This window comes from Pseudophryne corroboree, chromosome 10, assembly GCF_028390025.1.
Source record: "Pseudophryne corroboree isolate aPseCor3 chromosome 10, aPseCor3.hap2, whole genome shotgun sequence".
Taxonomy (NCBI): Eukaryota; Metazoa; Chordata; class Amphibia; order Anura; family Myobatrachidae; genus Pseudophryne; species Pseudophryne corroboree.
Genome location: NC_086453.1, coordinates 369,749,065 through 369,769,127, shown reverse-complemented (window position 1 = coordinate 369,769,127; position 20,063 = coordinate 369,749,065). Strand labels below are relative to the sequence as shown.

Sequence of the window (20,063 nt, the reverse complement as noted above, 5' to 3'; positions counted from 1 at the left end):
GCCGGATCTTAGCGGAAAAGGGCATTCCGGATGAGGTCATTCCTACGCTGATAAAGGCTAGGAAAGACGTGACAACTAAACATTATCACCGTATATGGCGAAAATATGTTTCTTGGTGTGAGGCCAGGAATACTCCTACGGAAGAATTCCATCTGGGCCGTGTTCCTTCACTTCCTATAAACTGGAGTGAATTTGGGCCAAGAATTAGGCTCCATTAAAGTTCAGATTTCGGCCTTATCCAATTTGTTTCAAAAAGAATTGGCTTCTCTCCCAGAAGTACAGACTTTTGTGAAGGGAGTGCTGCATATTCAGCCTCCTTTTGTACCTCCGGTGGCACCTTGGGACCTTAACGTGGTGTTGAGTTTCCTTAAGGCGCACTGTTTTGAACCACTAAATATGGTGGAGTGAAAATATCTCACTTGAAAGGTGGTCATGTTGTTAGCCTTGGCTTCGGCTAGGCGAGTGTCGGAATTGGCGGCTTTTGTCTCATAAAAGCCCCTATCTGGTTTTTTTTTTTCCATATGGATAGAGCGGAATTGCGGAACCGTCCTCAATTCTTGCCTAAGGTGGTGTCATCTTTTCATATGAACCAACCTATTGTGGTGCCTGTGGCTACACGTGACTTGGAGGATTCCGAATCCCTTGATGTAGTCAGGGTTTTGAAAACTTACGTAGCCAGAACAGCTAGAGTCAGAAAAAACAGAAGCACGGTTTGTCCTGTATGCAGCCAACAAGGTTGGCGCTCCTGCTTCAAAGCAGACTATTGCTTACTGGATCTGTAACACGATTCAGCGAGCGTGAAACGGCTGGATTGCCGTTACCTAAATTGGTCAAGGCCCATTCCACTAGGAAGGTGGGCTCTTCTTGGGCGGCTGCCCGAGGGGTCTCTGCTCTACAGCTGGGCCGAGTGGTCTCTTGGTCGGGTTCAAACACCTTGCGAGGTATTATAAGTTTGATACCCTGGCTGAGGAGGACCTCCTGTTTGCTCAATCGGTGCTGCAGAGTCATCCGCACTATCCCGCTCGTTTTTGGAGCTTTGGTATAATCCCCATGGTGCTTACGGAGTCCCCAGCATCCTCTAGGACGTAAGAGAAAATAAGATTTTAAACCTACCGGTAAATCTTTTTCTCGTAGTCCGTAGAGGATGCTGGGCGCCCGTCCCAAGTGCGGACTACTCCTGCAAGACTTGTATATAGTTTTGCTTACATAAGGGTTATGTTATAATTTTCATTGGTCTTGGACTGATGCTATGTTGTTTTCATACTGTTAACTGGGTAGTATATCACAAGTTATACGGTGTGATTGGTGTGGCTGGTATGAGTCTTGCCCCTGGATTAACAAAAAAAAATCCTTTCCTCGTACTGTCCGTCTCCTCTGGGCACAGTTTCTCTAACTGAGGTCTGGAGGAGGGGCATAGAGGGAGGAGCCAGTGCACACCCAGACCTAAAGTCTTTCTTAAAGTGCCCATGTCTCCTGCGGAGCCCGTCCATCCCCATGGTCCTTACGGAGTCCCCAGCATCCTCTACGGACTACAAGAAAAAAATTTACCGGTAGGTTTAAAATCTTTTTTGTTTAGGCTGTGCGTCAAATGTGCGAACTATTCCTATTTAAAATTTAGGGGGTACAACGACTGCTATGGGTGAGGGGTGATGATGCTGGGAAAGGGGTGCAGGGTCAGAGGCGGAATTAGTGGCAGTACTAGGGGGCACCAGCCAAAATCTTGCCTAGGGCATCATATTGGTTAGGGCCGGCTCTGAGTAGCTCCATGATCAGAGGTTTCCATGATCTCTCCATTACCGGGAGGGATTATGGACACTTTTGTCCTGAAGAGGACCTTATCTTCAAGGGCCCAGTGCTTTTCTGTGCTCTGGCTTTATCACATACACACCCATGGTAATCTTGTGTTCTGTCTCCTCAGCGACCACGTCATGCGATCCAGACACCATGTTCAGGTGCCGGGAATCAGGGACCTGCATCCCCCTGTCTTATAAATGTGACCTAGAGGATGACTGTGGAGATAACAGCGACGAGAATCACTGTGGTAAGAGTCGCTCTTCATATATTGTATTCCCGGGGGTAAGAGGCCATTACACTCCCAGTAATAGAGGGACTGTGGAGAAAGTAGGGATGAGTTATGGCCCCCCCTTATTATACAGCATTCCTTTGTACCTCACCTGAGACCCCTACCCTGAGACCTCTGTAATACCATGGAGGACGCGCTTACTTACGGGGATAGTCAACTTGTTGGATTTTCCTGGTTTGCCGATCCCGACCTAAAAAAAGATTGATCGGCAAATCAGGGATTTTAACCTGGGTTCTTTTTCAGATTCCCCGATGGATCGCCAATCATCCATGGCCACCAATTGGGGATTCTGGGAAATGTGCCTCAGATGTATTGGCCCCTTAAGTCACTATGTATGAGGCACCATGCATGGTGTACACTGTGACAGTGTACCGGTGTCTGACGGGGTCTGTATACACCTCTCTCACTGCTGGGAAAGTACAATCTACATTCATGGTAATGAAAAGGTTTTTTGAAATGATAGGCTACCTTGGTCATGTGACTTGTCATGGTGGGAGGGGCTTGGATACCATCATTGTAATGTACAATAGGACCTCGGGCAATAGGTATAAACTGCAGCCAGAGTATAGCAGTAGTAGCAGGTATGTCATCTGCTGAGTTGTGATTAGCTTCTTTGTTATGCGATTACTCTGCCATACGCTGTGCTGGGCATTATGCATTGTACTGGGCCCGCCGCGCTGCGCATTGTACTGGGCCCGCCGCGCTGTGCATTGTACTGGGCCCGCCGCGCTGCGCTCTGTACTGGGCCCGCGGCGCTGCGCATTGTACTGGGCCCGCCGCACGCTAATGTACTATACTCTCTTACCAGAGGCTCATCAGTGTAAAGAAGACGAGTTTAACTGCAGCTCAGGAATGTGTATCCGCCAGTCCTGGGTGTGTGACGGGGACAATGACTGCAGAGATTGGTCTGATGAGACAAACTGTACAGGTACATCCCAGTGCTGTCACCATCCTCCTCCGCTCTGTTCCTACACACGTCTCTCTATTCTTACATTTATCTCCAGTATAACGTGGCCCATTTAGGAGCAGCCGTTAAGCAATAAGCTCTATGCATTCTAAAGACCTACAGAGCTCCCGCCTGTGTTTCTGCTTTCACCTCCTGTGCCTGCCCGGGGTCCACGTAATACCCCGGGGTACTAGCTGGGAAAGGGGGGTACTCTCTCTAGTCTTAGTGTCTTGTCTCTCCAGCAATCTCGCATACGTGTGAGCCCTCAAGCTTCCAGTGCCTTGACAGTCACTGCATCCCCCAGCGATGGGTGTGTGACGGGGACGCCGATTGCCAGGACGGCTCTGATGAAGATCACGGCATCTGTGGTAAGTAGGCGATCTGTGTGGCGTGTAGCAGTAAGTGGATGATTTGTGATCCATTAGCCGCAAACGTTCTCTTCTGCATTACTAGTTTCTGTACCCCGCAGCGCTGTGTGTGCGCCTGCGCTCTAATATACTGATCTCCTTCATTCCAGAGAAGAAGTGCAACGGGTTCCAGTGCAGAAACGGCACCTGCATCCCGTCCGGCAAACACTGCAACGGGCTGAAGGATTGTGCAGACGGTGAAGATGAGCAGCACTGCGGTAAGTACGTGGTGACCAAACACCTAATATCACTGGCTGGTGAGTTAGTTCCCCGATAGCTGCAGATCAGGCCGAATGCTGGGGGTCATTCAGATCTGAGCGCTGCTGTGCGTTTTCGCACAACGGGCAATCCGATCCGAACTGCGCATGCGTCTGAGCCACAATGTGCAGATGCGTCGGACGGCTACAGCGGGCACCGGCGGTCAGCGACGGGATGGTACGAAGGATCCATTTGCACGGGCGTTCGCAGGCTGATTGACAGGAAGAGGCCATTTGTGGGTGGCAACTGACCGTTTTCAGGGAGTGTCCAGAAAAACACAGACGGACTCGAGCGTTTTCAGGGAGGGTGTCTGACGTCAGCTCCGGCCCTGATCAGCAGGATACATTAGTACTGAGCTGCGCAAACTGATTTTGAGCCGCCCTGCTACACATGCGTTCGCACACTTGCACGGCAAAAATACACTCCCCCTGTAGGCGGCGACTGTCTGATCGCAGAGCTGCAAAAAATTCAGCCCAGTGATCAGATCTGAATTAGGCCCGCTCCCCACAGAGGACTAGTTGCATATGTTTTTTTGTGTTTTTTTTTGCGAAATTATTAAAGATTTTCAAGAGTAAATGGAAGGAATACAGAAGGGAGGGAGGGGGAAATGAGCAATAAAGGACAGCTAATGAAGACATAAACACGGCACAACATGAAATAGAACAATATTGCAACTTTGGAGCAATGCAAGTAATACATCCAAAACGAGAAACCGTCGTCGTACACGAGATCTCAGTACTTGTTACAGAGCTCTCCAGGAGGACATTGGACTACAGCCCTGAAGTCATGGGAAGAAGGGCATTGTGGAAGGACAGCCAGGGAGTAGTTACATATTACTATATGGATCTGTAAGTGTATGTCTCCAGTAATACAGATGAGGATATAATGTTCCCATAACCTGCAGGTATTTCCTCCTATGTAATGTACGGACGACAAGGTAAAAACTAAACGTGTAACGTCTCTTACACAGAGCCCCTCTGCACCCGTTACATGGACTTCGTGTGTAAAAACCGTCTCCAGTGCTTATTCCACCCCATGGTGTGTGACGGCGTTGCGCAGTGTCGCGACGGCTCTGATGAAGACCCCACGTACGCTGGCTGCTGTGAGTATTGCATATTCTAAATCCTATGGTGTTCAGCATCTTCTGTTGCCTTTTACATGAAGTAATATGTAATATGTATTAGTCAGCGCATTACAGTGTATTGTATTATTCTGGGGATGGGTTGTGGACAGAAGGACGATAGAAATGTGCCTCCCTTACCCCAAATCTCACTGCTACACGCCTTGCTCTTCTCTGCGGCAGGGGGGGTTCCTGTTACTGTCATTAATGTGCCATCATTGACCACTCCTGAGAGGAAAAAAAAGAAAAACACAAAACTTACCTTGTTCCAATTCATTTGCATAACACCGTACAGGCGCAACTTTACCTCCAAACACGCTCCGCCTGTAAGTGGCAACTGTGCACCACCATGGTGAACACAGCTGTATCCCTGCAATCACTAGTCTCTTTCAGTGATTCAGCCTCTGCTCGGGGCTCATGAAATGTTTCCACAATCAGGGATCCAGGGTAAGAAGTTCTGAACAGACTCTCCCTGTATGTAACACATACTGACGCTGCATAGGTATTATATAGTATATTTCTCTGACGTCCTAGTGGATGCTGGGAACTCCGTAAGGACCATGGGGAATAGCGGGCTCCGAAGGAGGCTGGGCACTCTAGAAAGATTTATGACTACCTGGTATGCACTGGCTCCTCCCACTATGACCCTCCTCCAAGCCTCAGTTAGATTTTGTGCCCGGCCGAGGTTGGATGCACACTAGGGGCTCTCCTGAGCTCTTAGAAAGTAATAGTCTTAGGTTTATTATTTTCAGTGAGACCTGCTGGCAACAGGCTCACTGCAGCGAGGGACTAAGGGGAGAAGAAGCGAACTCGCCTGCTTGCAGCCGGATTGGGCTTCTTAGGCTACTGGACACCATTAGCTCCAGAGGGATCGACCGCAGGCCCAGTCCTTGGTGTTCGGTCCCGGAGCCGCGCCGCCGTCCCCCTTACAGAGCCAGAAGCAAGAAGAGGTCCGGAAAATCGGCGGCAGAAGACATCAGTCTTCACCAAGGTAGCGCACAGCACTGCAGCTGTGCGCCATTGCTCCTCACACACACTTCACACTCCTGTCACTGAGGGTGCAGGGCGCTGGGGGGGGGCGCCCTGAGAAGCAATAATAACACCTTGGCTGGCAAAAATACCACAATATATAGCCCCAGAGGCTATGTATGTGGAAAATACCCCTGCCAGAATATAGGAAAAAGCGGGAGAATAGTCCGCGGAAAAGGGGCGGAGCTATCTCCTTCAGCACACTGACGCCATTTTCCCTCACAGCTCCGCTGGAAGGAAGCTCCCTGACTCTCCCCTGCAGTCTACACTACAGAAAAGGGTAAAAAAGAGAGGGGGGGGGCACTAAATTTAGGCGCAGTATACATTTATATAGAAAAAGCAGCTATAGGGGACATAACTCAGTTAGTCCCTGCATTATATAGCGCTCTGGTGTGTGCTGGCATACTCTCACTCTGTCCCCCCAAAGGGCTTTTGTGGGTCCTGTCCTCTGTTAGAGCATTCCCTGTGTGTGTGCGGTGTGTCGGTACGGCTGTGTCGACATGTTTGATGAGGATAATGATGTGGAGACGGAGCAGATGCCTTTAGAAGGGATGTCACCCCCTGCGGGGCAGACACCTGAGTGGATGAGCTTATGGAAAGAAATGAGTGCACGTAGAGACTCCTTGCATAAGAAATTTGACGACATGCCAAATGTGGGACAGCCGACTTCTCAGCTCGTGCCTGTCCAGGCGTCTCAAAGGTCATCAGGGGCTCTGAAACGCCCGCTACCTCAGATCGCAGACGCAGATGTCGACACTGATACTGACACCAGTGTCGACGACGATGAGTCTAACCTGATGCCCACTAAGGCCATTCACTGCATGATTGAGGCAATGAAAGAGGTGTTACACATTTCTGATATAAATACAGGTACCACTAAAAAGGGTATTATGTTTGGGGAGAAAAAACTACCCGTAGTTTTTCCCCCATCAGATGAATTAAATGAAGTGTGTGAAGAAGCGTGGGCCTTCCCTGATAAAAAATTGGTAATTCCTAAGAAGGTACTAATGGCGTTCCCTTTCCCGCCAGAGGATACGTCACGTTGGGAAACACCTCCTAGGGTGGATAAAGCGCTCACACGTTTGTCTAAAAAGGTGGCACTACCGTCTCCGGATACGGCCGCCCTCAAGGAACCTGCTGATAGAAAGCAGGAGGCGATCCTGAAGTCTGTATACACACACTCAGGCATTATACTTAGGCCAGCTATTGCGTCAGCATGGATGTGCAGTGCTGCCGCTGCGTGGTCAGATAAACTGTCAGAAAATATTGACACACTAGACAGAGACACGATTCTGCTAACCATAGACCATATCAAGGACTCAGTCTTATATATGAGAGATGCACAGAGGGAAATCTGCCGGCTGGCATCTAAAGTAAGTGCATTGTCCATTTCTGCTAGGAGAGGCTTATGGACTCGCCAGTGGACAGGAGATGCAGATTCTAAAAGGCACATGGAAGTTTTGCCTTATAAGGGTGAGGAATTATTTGGGGATGGTCTCTCGGACCTAGTTTCCACAGCAACGTCTGGGAAGTCAGCATTTTTACCCCATGTCCCCTCACAGCCTAAGAAGGCGCCGTTTTATCAGGTTCAGTCCTTTCGGACCCAGAAAAACAAGCGTGGAAAAGGCGGGTCTTTTCTGTCCAGAGGCAGAGGTAGGGGAAAAAGGCTGCAACAAACAGCAGGTTCCCAGGAGCAAAAGTCCTCCCCCGCTTCTTCTTCCAAGTCCGCCGCATGACGGTGGGGCTCCACAGGCGGAGCCAGGTACGGTGGGGGGCCGCCTCAAGAATTTCAGCGATCAGTGGGCTCGCTCACAGGTAGATCCCTGGATTCTTCAAATAGTTTCTCAGGGGTACAAACTGGAATTCGAGGCGTCTCTACCCCACCGGTTCCTAAAATCTGCCTTGCCGATTGCTCCCTCAGACAGGGAGGCGGTGCTAGCGGCAATTCACAAGCTGTATTCCCAGCAGGTGATAATCAAGGTACCCCTACTTCAACAAGGCCGGGGTTACTATTCCACACTATTTGTGGTGCCGAAACCGGACGGTTCGGTGAGACCCATTTTAAATTTGAAATCCTTGAACACATACGTAAAAAAATTCAAGTTCAAGATGGAATCGCTCAGGGCGGTTATTGCAAGCCTGGACGAGGGGGATTACATGGTATCCCTGGACATCAAGGATGCTTACTTGCATGTCCCCATTTACCATCCTCACCAGGAGTACCTCAGATTTGTGGTACAGGATTGCCATTACCAATTCCAGACGCTGCCGTTTGGACTGTCCACGGCACCGAGGGTATTTACCAAGGTTATGGCGGAAATGATGATACTCCTTCGAAAAAAGGGAGTTTTAATTATCCCGTACGTGGACGATCTCCTAATAAAGGCGAGGTCCAAGGAACAGTTGTTGGTGGGAGTAGCACTATCTCAGGAAGTGCTGCACCAGCACGGCTGGATTCTGAATATCCCAAAGTCACAGCTGGTTCCGACGACACGTCTACTGTTCCTGGGTATGATTCTGGATACAGTCCAGAAAAAAGTGTTCCTCCCGGAGGAGAAAGCCAGGGAGTTGTCATCTCTAGTCAGAGACCTCCTGAAACCAAAACAGGTATCGGTGCATCACTGCACGCGGGTCCTGGGAAAGATGGTAGCTTCTTACGAAGCAATTCCCTTCGGCAGGTTCCATGCCAGAATCTTTCAGTGGGACCTGTTGGACAAATGGTCCGGATCGCATCTTCAGATGCATCGCTTAATAACCCTGTCTCCAAGAACCAGGGTGTCTCTACTGTGGTGGCTGCAGAGTGCCCATCTTCTAGAGGGCCGCAGGTTCGGCATACAGGACTGGGTCCTGGTGACCACGGATGCCAGCCTTCGAGGCTGGGGGGCAGTCACACGGGGAAGAAACTTCCAAGGACTATGGTCGAGTCAGGAGACTTCCCTTCACAGAAATATTCTGGAACTAAGGGCCATTTACAATGCCCTAAGTCAAGCAAAATCCCTGCTCCTACACCAGCCGGTGCTGATCCAGTCAGACAACATCACGGCAGTCGCCCATGTAAATCGACAGGGCGGCACAAGAAGCAGGATGGCAATGGCAGAAGCCACAAGAATTCTCCGATGGGCGGAGAATCATGTACTAGCACTGTCAGCAGTGTTCATTCCGGGAGTGGACAACTGGGAAGCAGACTTCCTCAGCAGACACGACCTCCACCCGGGAGAGTGGGGACTTCATCCAGAAGTCTTCCAGATGCTGGTAAACCGTTGGGAAAAACCACAGGTGGACATGATGGCGTCCCGCCTCAACAAAAAGTTAAAAAGATATTGCGCCAGGTCAAGGGACCCTCAGGCGATAGCTGTGGACGCTCTAGTGACACCGTGGGGGTACCAGTCGGTTTATGTGTTCCCTCCTCTGCCTCTCATACCAAAGGTATTGAGAATAATAAGAAAGCGAGGAGTAAACACAATTCTCGTGGTTCCGGATTGGCCAAGACGAGCGTGGTACCCGGAACTTCAAGAGATGATCTCAGAGGACCCGTGGCCTCTGCCGCTCAGACAAGACTTGCTACAGCAGGGGCCCTGTCTGTTCCAAGACTTACCGCGGCTGCGTTTGACGGCATGGCGGTTGAACGCCGGATCCTGAAGGAAAAGGGCATTCCGGAGGAAGTCATTCCTACGCTTATTAAAGCCAGGAAAGATGTTACGGCAAATCATTATCACCGCATATGGCGGAAATATGTTGCATGGTGCGAGGCCGAAAAGGCCCCAACAGAGGAATTTCAACTAGGTCGATTTCTGCATTTCCTGCAAGCAGGAGTGAATATGGGCCTAAAACTAGGCTCCATTAAAGTACAGATCTCGGCTCTGTCGATTTTCTTTCAAAAAGAACTAGCTTCAGTACCTGAAGTTCAGACATTTGTGAAAGGAGTGCTGCATATTCAGCCCCCGTTTGTGCCTCCTGTGGCACCTTGGGATCTCAACGTGGTGTTGAGTTTCTTAAAATCACATTGGTTTGAGCCACTAAAAACCGTGGATCTGAAATATCTCACGTGGAAAGTGGTCATGTTATTGGCCTTGGCTTCAGCCAGGCGAGTGTCAGAATTGGCGGCTTTATCATGTAAAAGCCCTTATCTGATTTTCCATATGGATAGGGCAGAATTGAGGACTCGTCCCCAGTTTCTCCCTAAGGTGGTGTCAGCGTTTCACCTGAACCAGCCTATTGTGGTGCCTGCGGCTACTAGGGACTTGGAGGACTCCAGGTTGCTAGACGTTGTCAGGACCCTGAAAGTATATGTTTCCAGGACGGCTGGAGTCAGAAAATCTGACTCGCTGTTTATCCTGTATGCACCAAACAAGCTGGGTGCTCCTGTTTCTAAGCAGACTATTGCTCGCTGGATTTGTAGTACAATTCAGCTTGCACATTCTGTTGCAGGCCTGCCACAGCCAAAATCTGTAAATGCCCATTCCACAAGGAAGGTGGGCTCATCTTGGGCGGCTGCCCGAGGGGTCTCGGCTTTACAACTTTGCCGAGCAGCTACTTGGTCAGGGGCAAACACGTTTGCAAAATTCTACAAATTTGATACCCTGGCTGAGGAGGACCTGGAGTTCTCTCATTCGGTGCTGCAGAGTCATCCGCACTCTCCCGCCCGTTTGGGAGCTTTGGTATAATCCCCATGGTCCTTACGGAGTTCCCAGCATCCACTAGGACGTCAGAGAAAATAAGAATTTACTCACCGGTAATTCTATTTCTCGTAGTCCGTAGTGGATGCTGGGCGCCCATCCCAAGTGCGGATTGTCTGCAATACTTGTAAATAGTTATTGCTAACTAAAGGGTTATTGTTGAGCCATCTGTTGAGAGGCTCAGTTGTTTTCATACTGTCAAACTGGATATAGTATCACGAGTTGTACGGTGTGATTGGTGTGGCTGGTATGAATCTTACCCGGGATTCAAAATCCTTCCTTATTATGTCAGCTCGTCCGGGCACAGTGTCCTAACTGAGGCTTGGAGGAGGGTCATAGTGGGAGGAGCCAGTGCACACCAGGTAGTCATAAATCTTTCTAGAGTGCCCAGCCTCCTTCGGAGCCCGTTATTCCCCATGGTCCTTACGGAGTTCCCAGCATCCACTACGGACTACGAGAAATAGAATTACCGGTGAGTAAATTCTTATTTTCCAGATCGAGGAGTCTGCGCTTTTAATATGCGATACAGCTCCCTTAAGAACAATACACTGATATACAGCCAGGTATCACTTAACTATTACAAAATCTGAACCCCAGTATATAAAAACCATAATTTCTCTATCAGGGTCCACAGCGATCCACAGGATCTACCTTGGGATATAAGGTAGCGACAGCGGAAACGGGCACCATACAGTTAAGCTTTTCAGGCTCCTAGGATGCAATAGGCCAGCACCCTATGATTCCGCTTCCCGGCTAAGGCAATTCAGTTTTTTGTTTGGTGTGGCAGGAGCCGAACCACTACAACGGTTGGGCTACATAATATACTTTCCAACAAGTATGGTAAAATGTTGAAATGAGGAATCTCTTGCTGTGCCCATAGTAAGCTCTTAGCGCTTAGCGGTGTCACTGCTCTGAGCAGGAAGGATCACTGCTGTTAGCCAGTAACAAGCTTGGAGTTCCGTGTAGGCACGTGTCCTGTCTGCTACTGATCACTGCCCCCTTGTGAGCTGCGCCGGAAGGAGCACTAGGCAGCGGTTAATGATGTCACGTGATGTTTGGAAGCCGCAATGTTCCTGATCGGCTAGCCATGTCTTCCTCAACGGCGCTTCTCTTATGGCATGGGTCATTATCGAGTGAGGGAGGAGACGGCCGGCCATCATAGTACAGGCGGGTTTTACATGCTGTGCAATCAGCCACATAAATCCTGGTTCACTCGCTTCCTGGCCCATTCTGTGTATACAGTATATCTGCAAGTGTATTTACCACTTAGGCATATCTGCCATATTTACTAATGCTCTACTACGTTAGTACTGTATGTTAGGAAGGAACGTAATACGGTTCATCTGGTCTGTGCTTTGTAGCTCGAGGTCCAGAATTTAAGCAGAGCTGCGATTCCCAGAGCTTCTCCTGCCTGAACGGCATCTGCATTAGCCTGGTCTGGAAGTGCGACGGGATGGATGACTGCGGAGACTACTCGGACGAGGCAAACTGTGGTACTGTATATGGGAATGTCTCATCAGGTTTTGTGTGTTGTGACCAGAAACCATTAAGGGTTCTACTGTAAGATGGACCATGATCCTAATTACACAGGCTTTGCTTACAGCTGCCGCTTATCACACGGGTAATTAAGCAAACCGTATGTAGAAGGGTAAAATGCGCAGAAAGAAATACAATGAAAAAGCAGGCACAAACATATAGCGCCCCTCTACCATTCTTATATATTCATATACGGGGAACCCTTAATGTGCGTCTGCTTATAGGACATGCAATCCATCCAATGGGTGTAGTATGATATGCCGGCTGTCACGGCCCCGGCGCACAGCATACTGGCGCCGGAATCCTGACCGCCGGCAAACTGAAGACCACCACATCCAATAAATGACTTAATTTATTAAACTGAGCAGTTATTTGTGGAAGATGAAGAATAATAACCCGCTGCAATAGTGTAAATATTTAGAAGCACCTGGTTTAGTTTATGGTATGTAAACCAATCATATAGATGTGTCCTCATACAGTCGCGCCAAGTAGCCTGTCTTGGCACGCTAGGTCACTTAAGAATCTCCTAGCATCAGGTCTCTTTTTTTTTTTTTTTTTTGCAGAAAAGTGTCTTAGTTGCAACACGATGTGACTAGGACACACGAGAGGAGTCCTTGCTGATTAATGCAATATGTGACCCTTGTATATTGTGTGCGACCGAGTCTCCGATCTGTACGTGAAGTGCTACAATGTAGCAGCCGCAGCTCTTTTCCAGTACAAGGTCGGCTCTGCTCCGTATACAGACTGTCACACACAATATGCAAAGGTCATATATCACATTGCTCAGCACAGTCTCCTCGTGCGTCCTAGTCATGTTGTGTTGTGACTAAGACCCCCGACGGTAGCAATGTTGCACAGGACCTGGCGGCTCACTCACACCAGGCGTCTTGTTAACTTTTAAGGAACACTGGGGCAGATGTATTAAGCCTGGAGAAGTGATAAAGCAGTGATAAGAGCAAGGTGATAACGCACCAGCCAATCAGCTCCTGTCAATTTACATATAGGGGGATATCCAATTAGCCCCGGTAATTTACCAGGGCTAATTGTCCCGCCAGGGGCTATCTAATTATCCCTGATAAACCGGCGCGTGCCAAGGCTTATCGGGAATTTTGTTTCACCTGCCTCCGGCAGGCGAAGCAGAATCCCTGGAAACAGCCTCCGAAAACGGGGCTGTTTCACACGAAAACACACAGGTTTCACTAAACCTGTTATTTTTCGGGAAAAAGGAATTTTTTTTTTTCTTCCCAACAATCAATCTGAATAGCCTGTAAGAAAAAAAAAAAAATTCAGTGAAACATCGGAAAAAAAGTCTGAAAAACAGCCATTTTTCGGACCCGATGTTTTACCGGCGATAATTGGATATCCCCCATAGTAGCTGATTGGCTGGTGCGTTATCACCTTGCATTTATCACTACTTTATTCCTTCTCCAGGCATAATACATCTGCCCCTATATTCTGCAATAGCAGCACACACATACATACAATCATAGTTGTGTACACCAGCTGCTTATCTGGTTACAGCACATTTAGAGGTTTATTTACAAAGAATCTGGTTATAAAACCCAGCGTTTGAGTGTTTATGCCCGATGTTTAAAAGGGCAATGCTTTTACTACCTGTGTCTTGCTAGTGAAAGTGTTGTCCTTTTAAACATCAGGGTAAACACGCTCAGAAGCTTCAGGTTTTACAACCAGCTCCCTAATCCCCTCTGCTGTCTGCAGCATCCAGCTGTTATCCGGACCTATCACTGCTTAGCTCTCATAGGGCTGAATGACCCCCGATTCTGTAGGTTCCGTCGGGCATTCTGTGTGAGCTCGTAAGAGCCGGAGTTTAGTGTTTGTAACTCGAGTTAGTTGTACGTTAAGGTTGTCGCCTTTATGCACCCAATAAAATAAATGCATGGCCAGTAGTAACTATGGAATTCTGTTTAATGAAAGAGCTTATTAATAACGGTTCTCCTACTCACTCCTCTGTCTGCTGCAGCCAACCCTACAGACACGCCTGCCTGTGCCCAGAATTACCAGTTCCAGTGTGAGAACGGGCACTGCATACCCACACGGTGGAAGTGCGACAGTGAGAACGACTGTGGTGATTGGTCTGACGAGAAGGGCTGTGGAGGTTAGTGTTTCCTGATGATGTTCTGTCAGTGCAGGTGTAGCAAGCGTTACATTGGCAGCAGGTGTCGGGTTGGCTACACACCGCGTCACGTTGCCAACGTTGTTCAAAGTATTAAGAAGTTGTGTGTATTTTTTTTATTTTTTTTTAAACTATGGTCCCATCATCTACCAGCAGAGGGCGTAGTACTTTTTGGAACCACTGTAAAAAGTAATAAAACGGGCAGCTTGCCCTCACAGCAAATGGTCCGTGCTGGGCATGATAAAGACCGTGTGGCCTGTGGCCATTATCTAGTGCAAGAGAAGTTGGTAATGAGAACCGGAGGAAGGAGGGCCCTGCTCATGGAGCTTACAGTCTAAAGGGAAGGCATTATGAGGGAGCTAAGGGCAGTTTGCAGGAGTGTAATCTACAATTCAGGCCGTACAGTTTTTATATTAATAATACAAGCCATAGTATGTGATACACATGTATGACCCCCACATGCTGGGGGGGGGATGTATCGCGTATCACTTTCCCATCAAATTAATCTGTAACCCACAATCACCAAATACATGAAGTTATGGTTTCTTCCAATTCTAGAGACCATTCCCCAGACCACCACAAGACCATCTACCTGTCCAGCCAATCATTTCCAATGTGACAACGGGGTCTGCATCATGAACACCTGGGTGTGCGATGGCTACAAGGATTGTATATATGGCTCTGATGAGGAGGGCTGTCCCAGTGCAGGTAGAAGAGCTACACACCTGTGTGTGTGTGTGTGTGTGTGTGTTGTGGCTGTGTCAGCAATGTATTACCAGGTGACCACTGCAGAAGAGCTATAATGTCTTCATTGTCTTATCAGAGTGACTAAGGATCTTTAGCGGACTGTGGTCCTAATTCAGACCTGATCACAAAAGCATAATCCTTCTCTAATGGGCAAATCCATGTGCACTGCAGGTGGGGGCAGATGTAACATGTGCAGAGAGAGTTAGATTTGGGTGGGTTATTTTGTTTCTGTGCAGGGTAAATACTGGCTGCTTTATTTTTACACTGCAATTTAGATTTCAGTTTGAGCACACCCCACCCAAATCTAACTCTCTCTGCACATGTTACATCTGCCCCACCTGCACTGCACACGGCTTTGCCCATTAGAGAAAGTTTGCTGTTGGGATCAGGTCTGATTCAGGCCCTGTATTGTGTGCGGAGTGAATACTATACTTTATTACAGGAGTGCAGGACTCCTACATGCTCCCTCTATTGCCTCTTACTCCAGTGTCCTCCAATGCATCATAGTATGTAACAATAGCACAAAAAATGCTGAGTTGGGGGGGGGGGGGGGGGAGGAGAACAATCTCATGTTTTCCTTGGTGCACATTATGCAAAGTGGGACAAAAAGGCTTTAGCCGCAAATGTAATATGTGTTCTGCGGCCCAGCAAACTGTCTTCCTATAGCTGTTTGCAGGCAGATGTAAACCAAGTGACTCCTGGTGTCAATGTACCAAGTTGCGTTGCAGTTACTCCTCATCCCCTTTCAGTCTACAATAAAACCTGCTGTATATGTTGTATGGCACAGAAGTGTGAGGTCTGTACCGTGGTCTATGCGTGTGGATTACAGAGGCGCTCAGTCACATGATCTGTAAACGTGCCCAGTACGTGGCGAGATGCCCCTTCTCTCACTCTGCTTTCTCTCTGCATTGCCCGATGGAGCAGTCGTCGCCACAGTTCCCACCACCGCCGCCTCGCGTGACCGCTGCAGCCGCTCCGAGTTTGAGTGCCCCAATGGGAAGACCTGTATATCCAAATGGAAGCTGTGCGATGGGGTCAGTCATTGCCAGGACGGAGCGGATGAGCTGAATTGTCGTAAGTCCATGCTCCGCTCTCTGGAAGTGTTGCTCCAGAACGTCATGTGATCAGTGGTGCTTGTGCAATGGTAACGCTAAGATAGGAGCTCTAGATGCAGGCTGTATATACACCTGCATGCAGGCAAGTGTATATACAGGCTCCTGGGTGGTGCTGGACATTACGGGTACCTTTTATCCTTACACTAAAAATAAACGGAAAATTAAATTATATTTTATACAAAAGGCATTGATCCACCGCACTCACCACTCCTATATCTGAGGTGCATGTTGTATGTGACCACATGATTTACTTAAAAACCACAGACGCTCTGCACTCACCATACATTATAGGGATGTTATGCACATGGGCAGCGGCACTCTGAGATAAAGAAGAAAAAAAGTAATCCTAATTGAGTCACACACAGCGCACCATAATACCAACGGTACTAATTATACATATAGCATTCAAGCTTTAATAAATTAGATGCAAATCCTGGAGAATATAATTTTATCCAGGTGCCACTTAATGAAGTTAGTAAAAACTACTCCATAAATGTAATACACATGAAGAGTGCATTAGCACCCTCTAGTGCCGACATCAAAAACAACACTTACTGAATAAAGAGAGGTTTTATATATGCACATCGCTACTAATATTAAAGATAACTGTCGCTGTTAATATTAAAGATAACTATAAGAAACATTGCAAGCCCTAAGACCCAATGGGGGGTATTCAATTGTTTGAAAAGTCAGCTGGGTGTTGGGTATCTGTTTTTTCCTATCTAATAGACAGGAAAAAACAGACACCCAAACGACTTTTCAAACAATTGAATTCTCCCCATCGAGTCCTTTGGGAGCCAGTGTCCAGCCGGTAAATCCAGCTGGCTTCTCTTTGTAGTAAGGGTTTGCTGGGGGGAAATTTAGCGCACAGTCGCTGCAGGGGGGAGACTTGCTTAGCGCACAGTCGCTGCGGGGGGAGACTTGCTTAGCGCACAGTCGCTGCGGGGGAGGGACTTGCTTAGCGCACAGTCGCTGCGGGGGGAGACTTGCTTAGCGCACACTTGCTGCGGGGGGAGACTTGCTTAGCGCACAGTCGCTGCGGGGGGAGACTTGCTTAGCGCACAGTCGCTGCGGGGGGAGACTTGCTTAGAGCACAGTCGCTGCGGGGGGAGACTTGCTTAGCGCACAGTCGCTGCGGGGGGAGACTTGCTTAGAGCACAGTCGCTGCGGGGGGAGACTTGCTTAGCGCACAGTCGCTGCGGGGGGAGACTTGCTTAGCGCACAGTCGCTGCGGGGGGAGACTTGCTTAGCGCACAGTCGCTGCGGGGGGAGACTTGCTTAGCGCACAGTCGCTGCGGGGGGAGACTTGCTGAGCGCACAGTCGCTGCGGGGGGAGACTTGCTTAGCGCACAGTCGCTGCGGGGGGAGACTTGCTTAGCGCACAGTCGCTGCGGGGGGAGACTTGCTTAGCGCACACTCGCTGCGGGGGGAGACTTGCTTAGAGCACAGTCGCTGCGGGGGGAGACTTGCTTAGCGCACAGTCGCTGCGGGGGGAGACTTGCTTAGCGCACAGTCGCTGCGGGGGGAGACTTGCTTAGCGCACAGTCGCTGCGGGGGAGGGACTTGCTTAGCGCACAGTCGCTGCGGGGGAGGGACTTGCTTAGCGCACACTTGCTGCGGGGGGAGACTTGCTTAGCGCACAGTCGCTGCGGGGGGAGACTTGCTTAGCGCACAGTCGCTGCGGGGGGAGACTTGCTTAGCGCACACTCGCTGCGGGGGGAGACTTGCTTAGCGCACACTCGCTGCGGGGGGAGACTTGCTTAGCGCACACTCGCTGCGGGGGGAGACTTGCTTAGCGCACACTCGCTGCGGGGGGAGACTTGCTTAGCGCACAGTCGCTGCGGGGGGAGACTTGCTTAGCGCACAGTCGCTGCGGGGGGAGACTTGCTTAGCGCACACTCGCTGCGGGGGGAGACTTGCTTAGCGCACACTCGCTGCGGGGGGAGACTTGCTTAGCGCACACTCGCTGCGGGGGGAGACATTCTGATCCCTGTGTGTGTGTGTGTATGTATATATATATATAACTATTGTAATGTTTGTTTTAATGTAGGACAAAAACTATATAGTGTTGAATGCTATGGCTACGCCCTGATAATGTGTGTAGAAATTGCATATCTGTCCTATATCTGTATATCATATTGGCAATTTGCAACTGTAATGTGTTTCAGCTACTCATAGACCCTCCTCCTGCGCCAACGGCACTCAGTGCGATGACGGGGAGGCCTGCATTGCGCTGTCCGACCGCTGTGACGGCTTCCTGGATTGTTCTGACGGCAGCGATGAAAATAATTGCACTGGTAGGCAGCGATGTGCTTCCGTGTTACTTCTGTGCTGGTTTGTCTCATGTCATTAATAACGCATTGTGTCTGTTTGTTCATGTCGCCAACCGCCGTGCATCAGCAAAATCTCTTACTGACGACTGGTTTTAGATCTCGCCTAGTGTTCTCCCGGCTGTTCCCTGGCCCAATTTATCACCGACTCCATCTCAAACGTAACAGTAATCATTTACACGCATTGTCGCAAATCCCCTCTGCACGAGGGGAGTTCGGAAACTCATTGTCTTTCTATGTAGACCTTTCTCCATGTGACTCCTAGTTATGTGTCACTAGTATTACGTAGTGTGCTGCGATGTTTTGCCGAAACCAAAGAACATGGTGACACGAATCCTAATACAGTATTTGTAACTGGTAGCAACTATACATTGTTTACCAATATCTAGCATGTAGCAATGTATTAAAGTGTATGTTGGCTTCCTTGCAGTACACACGTTGTGTATATATACCATACATGTATTACGGTAAGTTAAAGACACAGCTGGTCAATAAAGTTTGTTTAAAAAAAACAACCTAACAAAAAAAAACAACCCGCTATCATGTAATATAACATACTGGTGGGTGTCTGCCAGTCAGTGACAATGCCGGGAGTTGCACCTTACCCCAGTGCATGCAGTGATATCATTAATTTAATATTACCGTGTATATTATAAGGTGTCCGCCTTTAGATTGGTCGCTCAGACATCTGACCTGTGCGCACGACTGACGGGCCCTGTTTATTCCCCAGATGACAGCGTCGTGTACAAGGTTCAGTCTCTCCAGTGGTCGGCTGATTTCTCTGGCAATATTACTCTGACGTGGGCCAGGCCGAAGAAGATGCCGCTGTCTTCCTGCGTTTACGTCGTCTATTACAGGTAACGGATTGCGTTCCGGAGGTTGCGATGGACACTGGGAAGCATATGTGACGGCACCATTTATAAAGCTGTAATGCTGTTCCCGCGTTTCCTCCCATTCTCAGCAGTATACAGGTGATGGGTCATGTTCCACCTGTAGGAAGACGTTTCCTTCTCTCCCCTATAACTGTCCGCTTCCCAGCTCTGCCTCAGACTTATACGCTGCTCCCCAGTACCGCGTTCTCATCCCACAGAGGTGCAGTCTCTGCTAGTCCCTGCGGTATGGCGGGGTGTGCCTGCTACTCCCCACTCAGAATTCCATCAACTCCCACCTCTGTCCCTTGCCCAACTAGCACCTCTGTGACCACTAAAGCATTTCACATCCTCCCATCCATCGCACCTCTGTGAAAGAATCTAAGAAGGCTGAAATCATGGCCCTGATATCCCCCACTAGTCACCCAGGTTCTTATATGTAGGTGAAAGGAGTCATGCTCCAAGGGCCTAACTCCCCACACCACCTCCACCTCCTCACAGCCTATCTGAAGGACAGGGGAAGGCATAGTTTATTTCTGCGGGACAACTGTAATTTTAGGCGTCACCCCAGCTTGAACATCCTGCATTGGGTGGACAGGTTCAAGGTAAGAACTCGACAGCATAAAAGGACAGCAAACGTTTAGCATCCATATACATTCAGTCCTATCCAGTTTCAGTCTGGGAAAGACACTACTGTCTCTTTCGGACTTTCTGTCCAGTAATTCTAGTTCTGATTTAGTCATGGCTCCGCAAGCATCATGGATGATGGGTGGCCCTGCTGTGATCTCAGGAGGCTTTTCCTGCCAGAAGACA

The 20,063-nt window shown here is 49.0% G+C and overlaps 1 protein-coding gene across 1 annotated transcript in view; it reads left to right on the top strand.

The window, feature by feature from the left end:
- SORL1 (sortilin related receptor 1) overlaps positions 1-20,063 on the top strand; it is a 156,195-nt gene that overhangs the window by 90,504 nt on the left and 45,628 nt on the right. Inside the window, exons 24-34 of the mRNA XM_063943717.1 lie at positions 1,919-2,041; positions 2,892-3,011; positions 3,272-3,397; positions 3,547-3,654; positions 4,665-4,796; positions 11,881-12,012; positions 14,037-14,171; positions 14,748-14,897; positions 15,861-16,010; positions 18,220-18,348; positions 19,112-19,238. Coding sequence (XP_063799787.1) covers positions 1,919-2,041; positions 2,892-3,011; positions 3,272-3,397; positions 3,547-3,654; positions 4,665-4,796; positions 11,881-12,012; positions 14,037-14,171; positions 14,748-14,897; positions 15,861-16,010; positions 18,220-18,348; positions 19,112-19,238 — 1,432 coding nt within the window. The remainder of the gene's footprint in view (positions 1-1,918; positions 2,042-2,891; positions 3,012-3,271; positions 3,398-3,546; positions 3,655-4,664; positions 4,797-11,880; positions 12,013-14,036; positions 14,172-14,747; positions 14,898-15,860; positions 16,011-18,219; positions 18,349-19,111; positions 19,239-20,063) is intronic.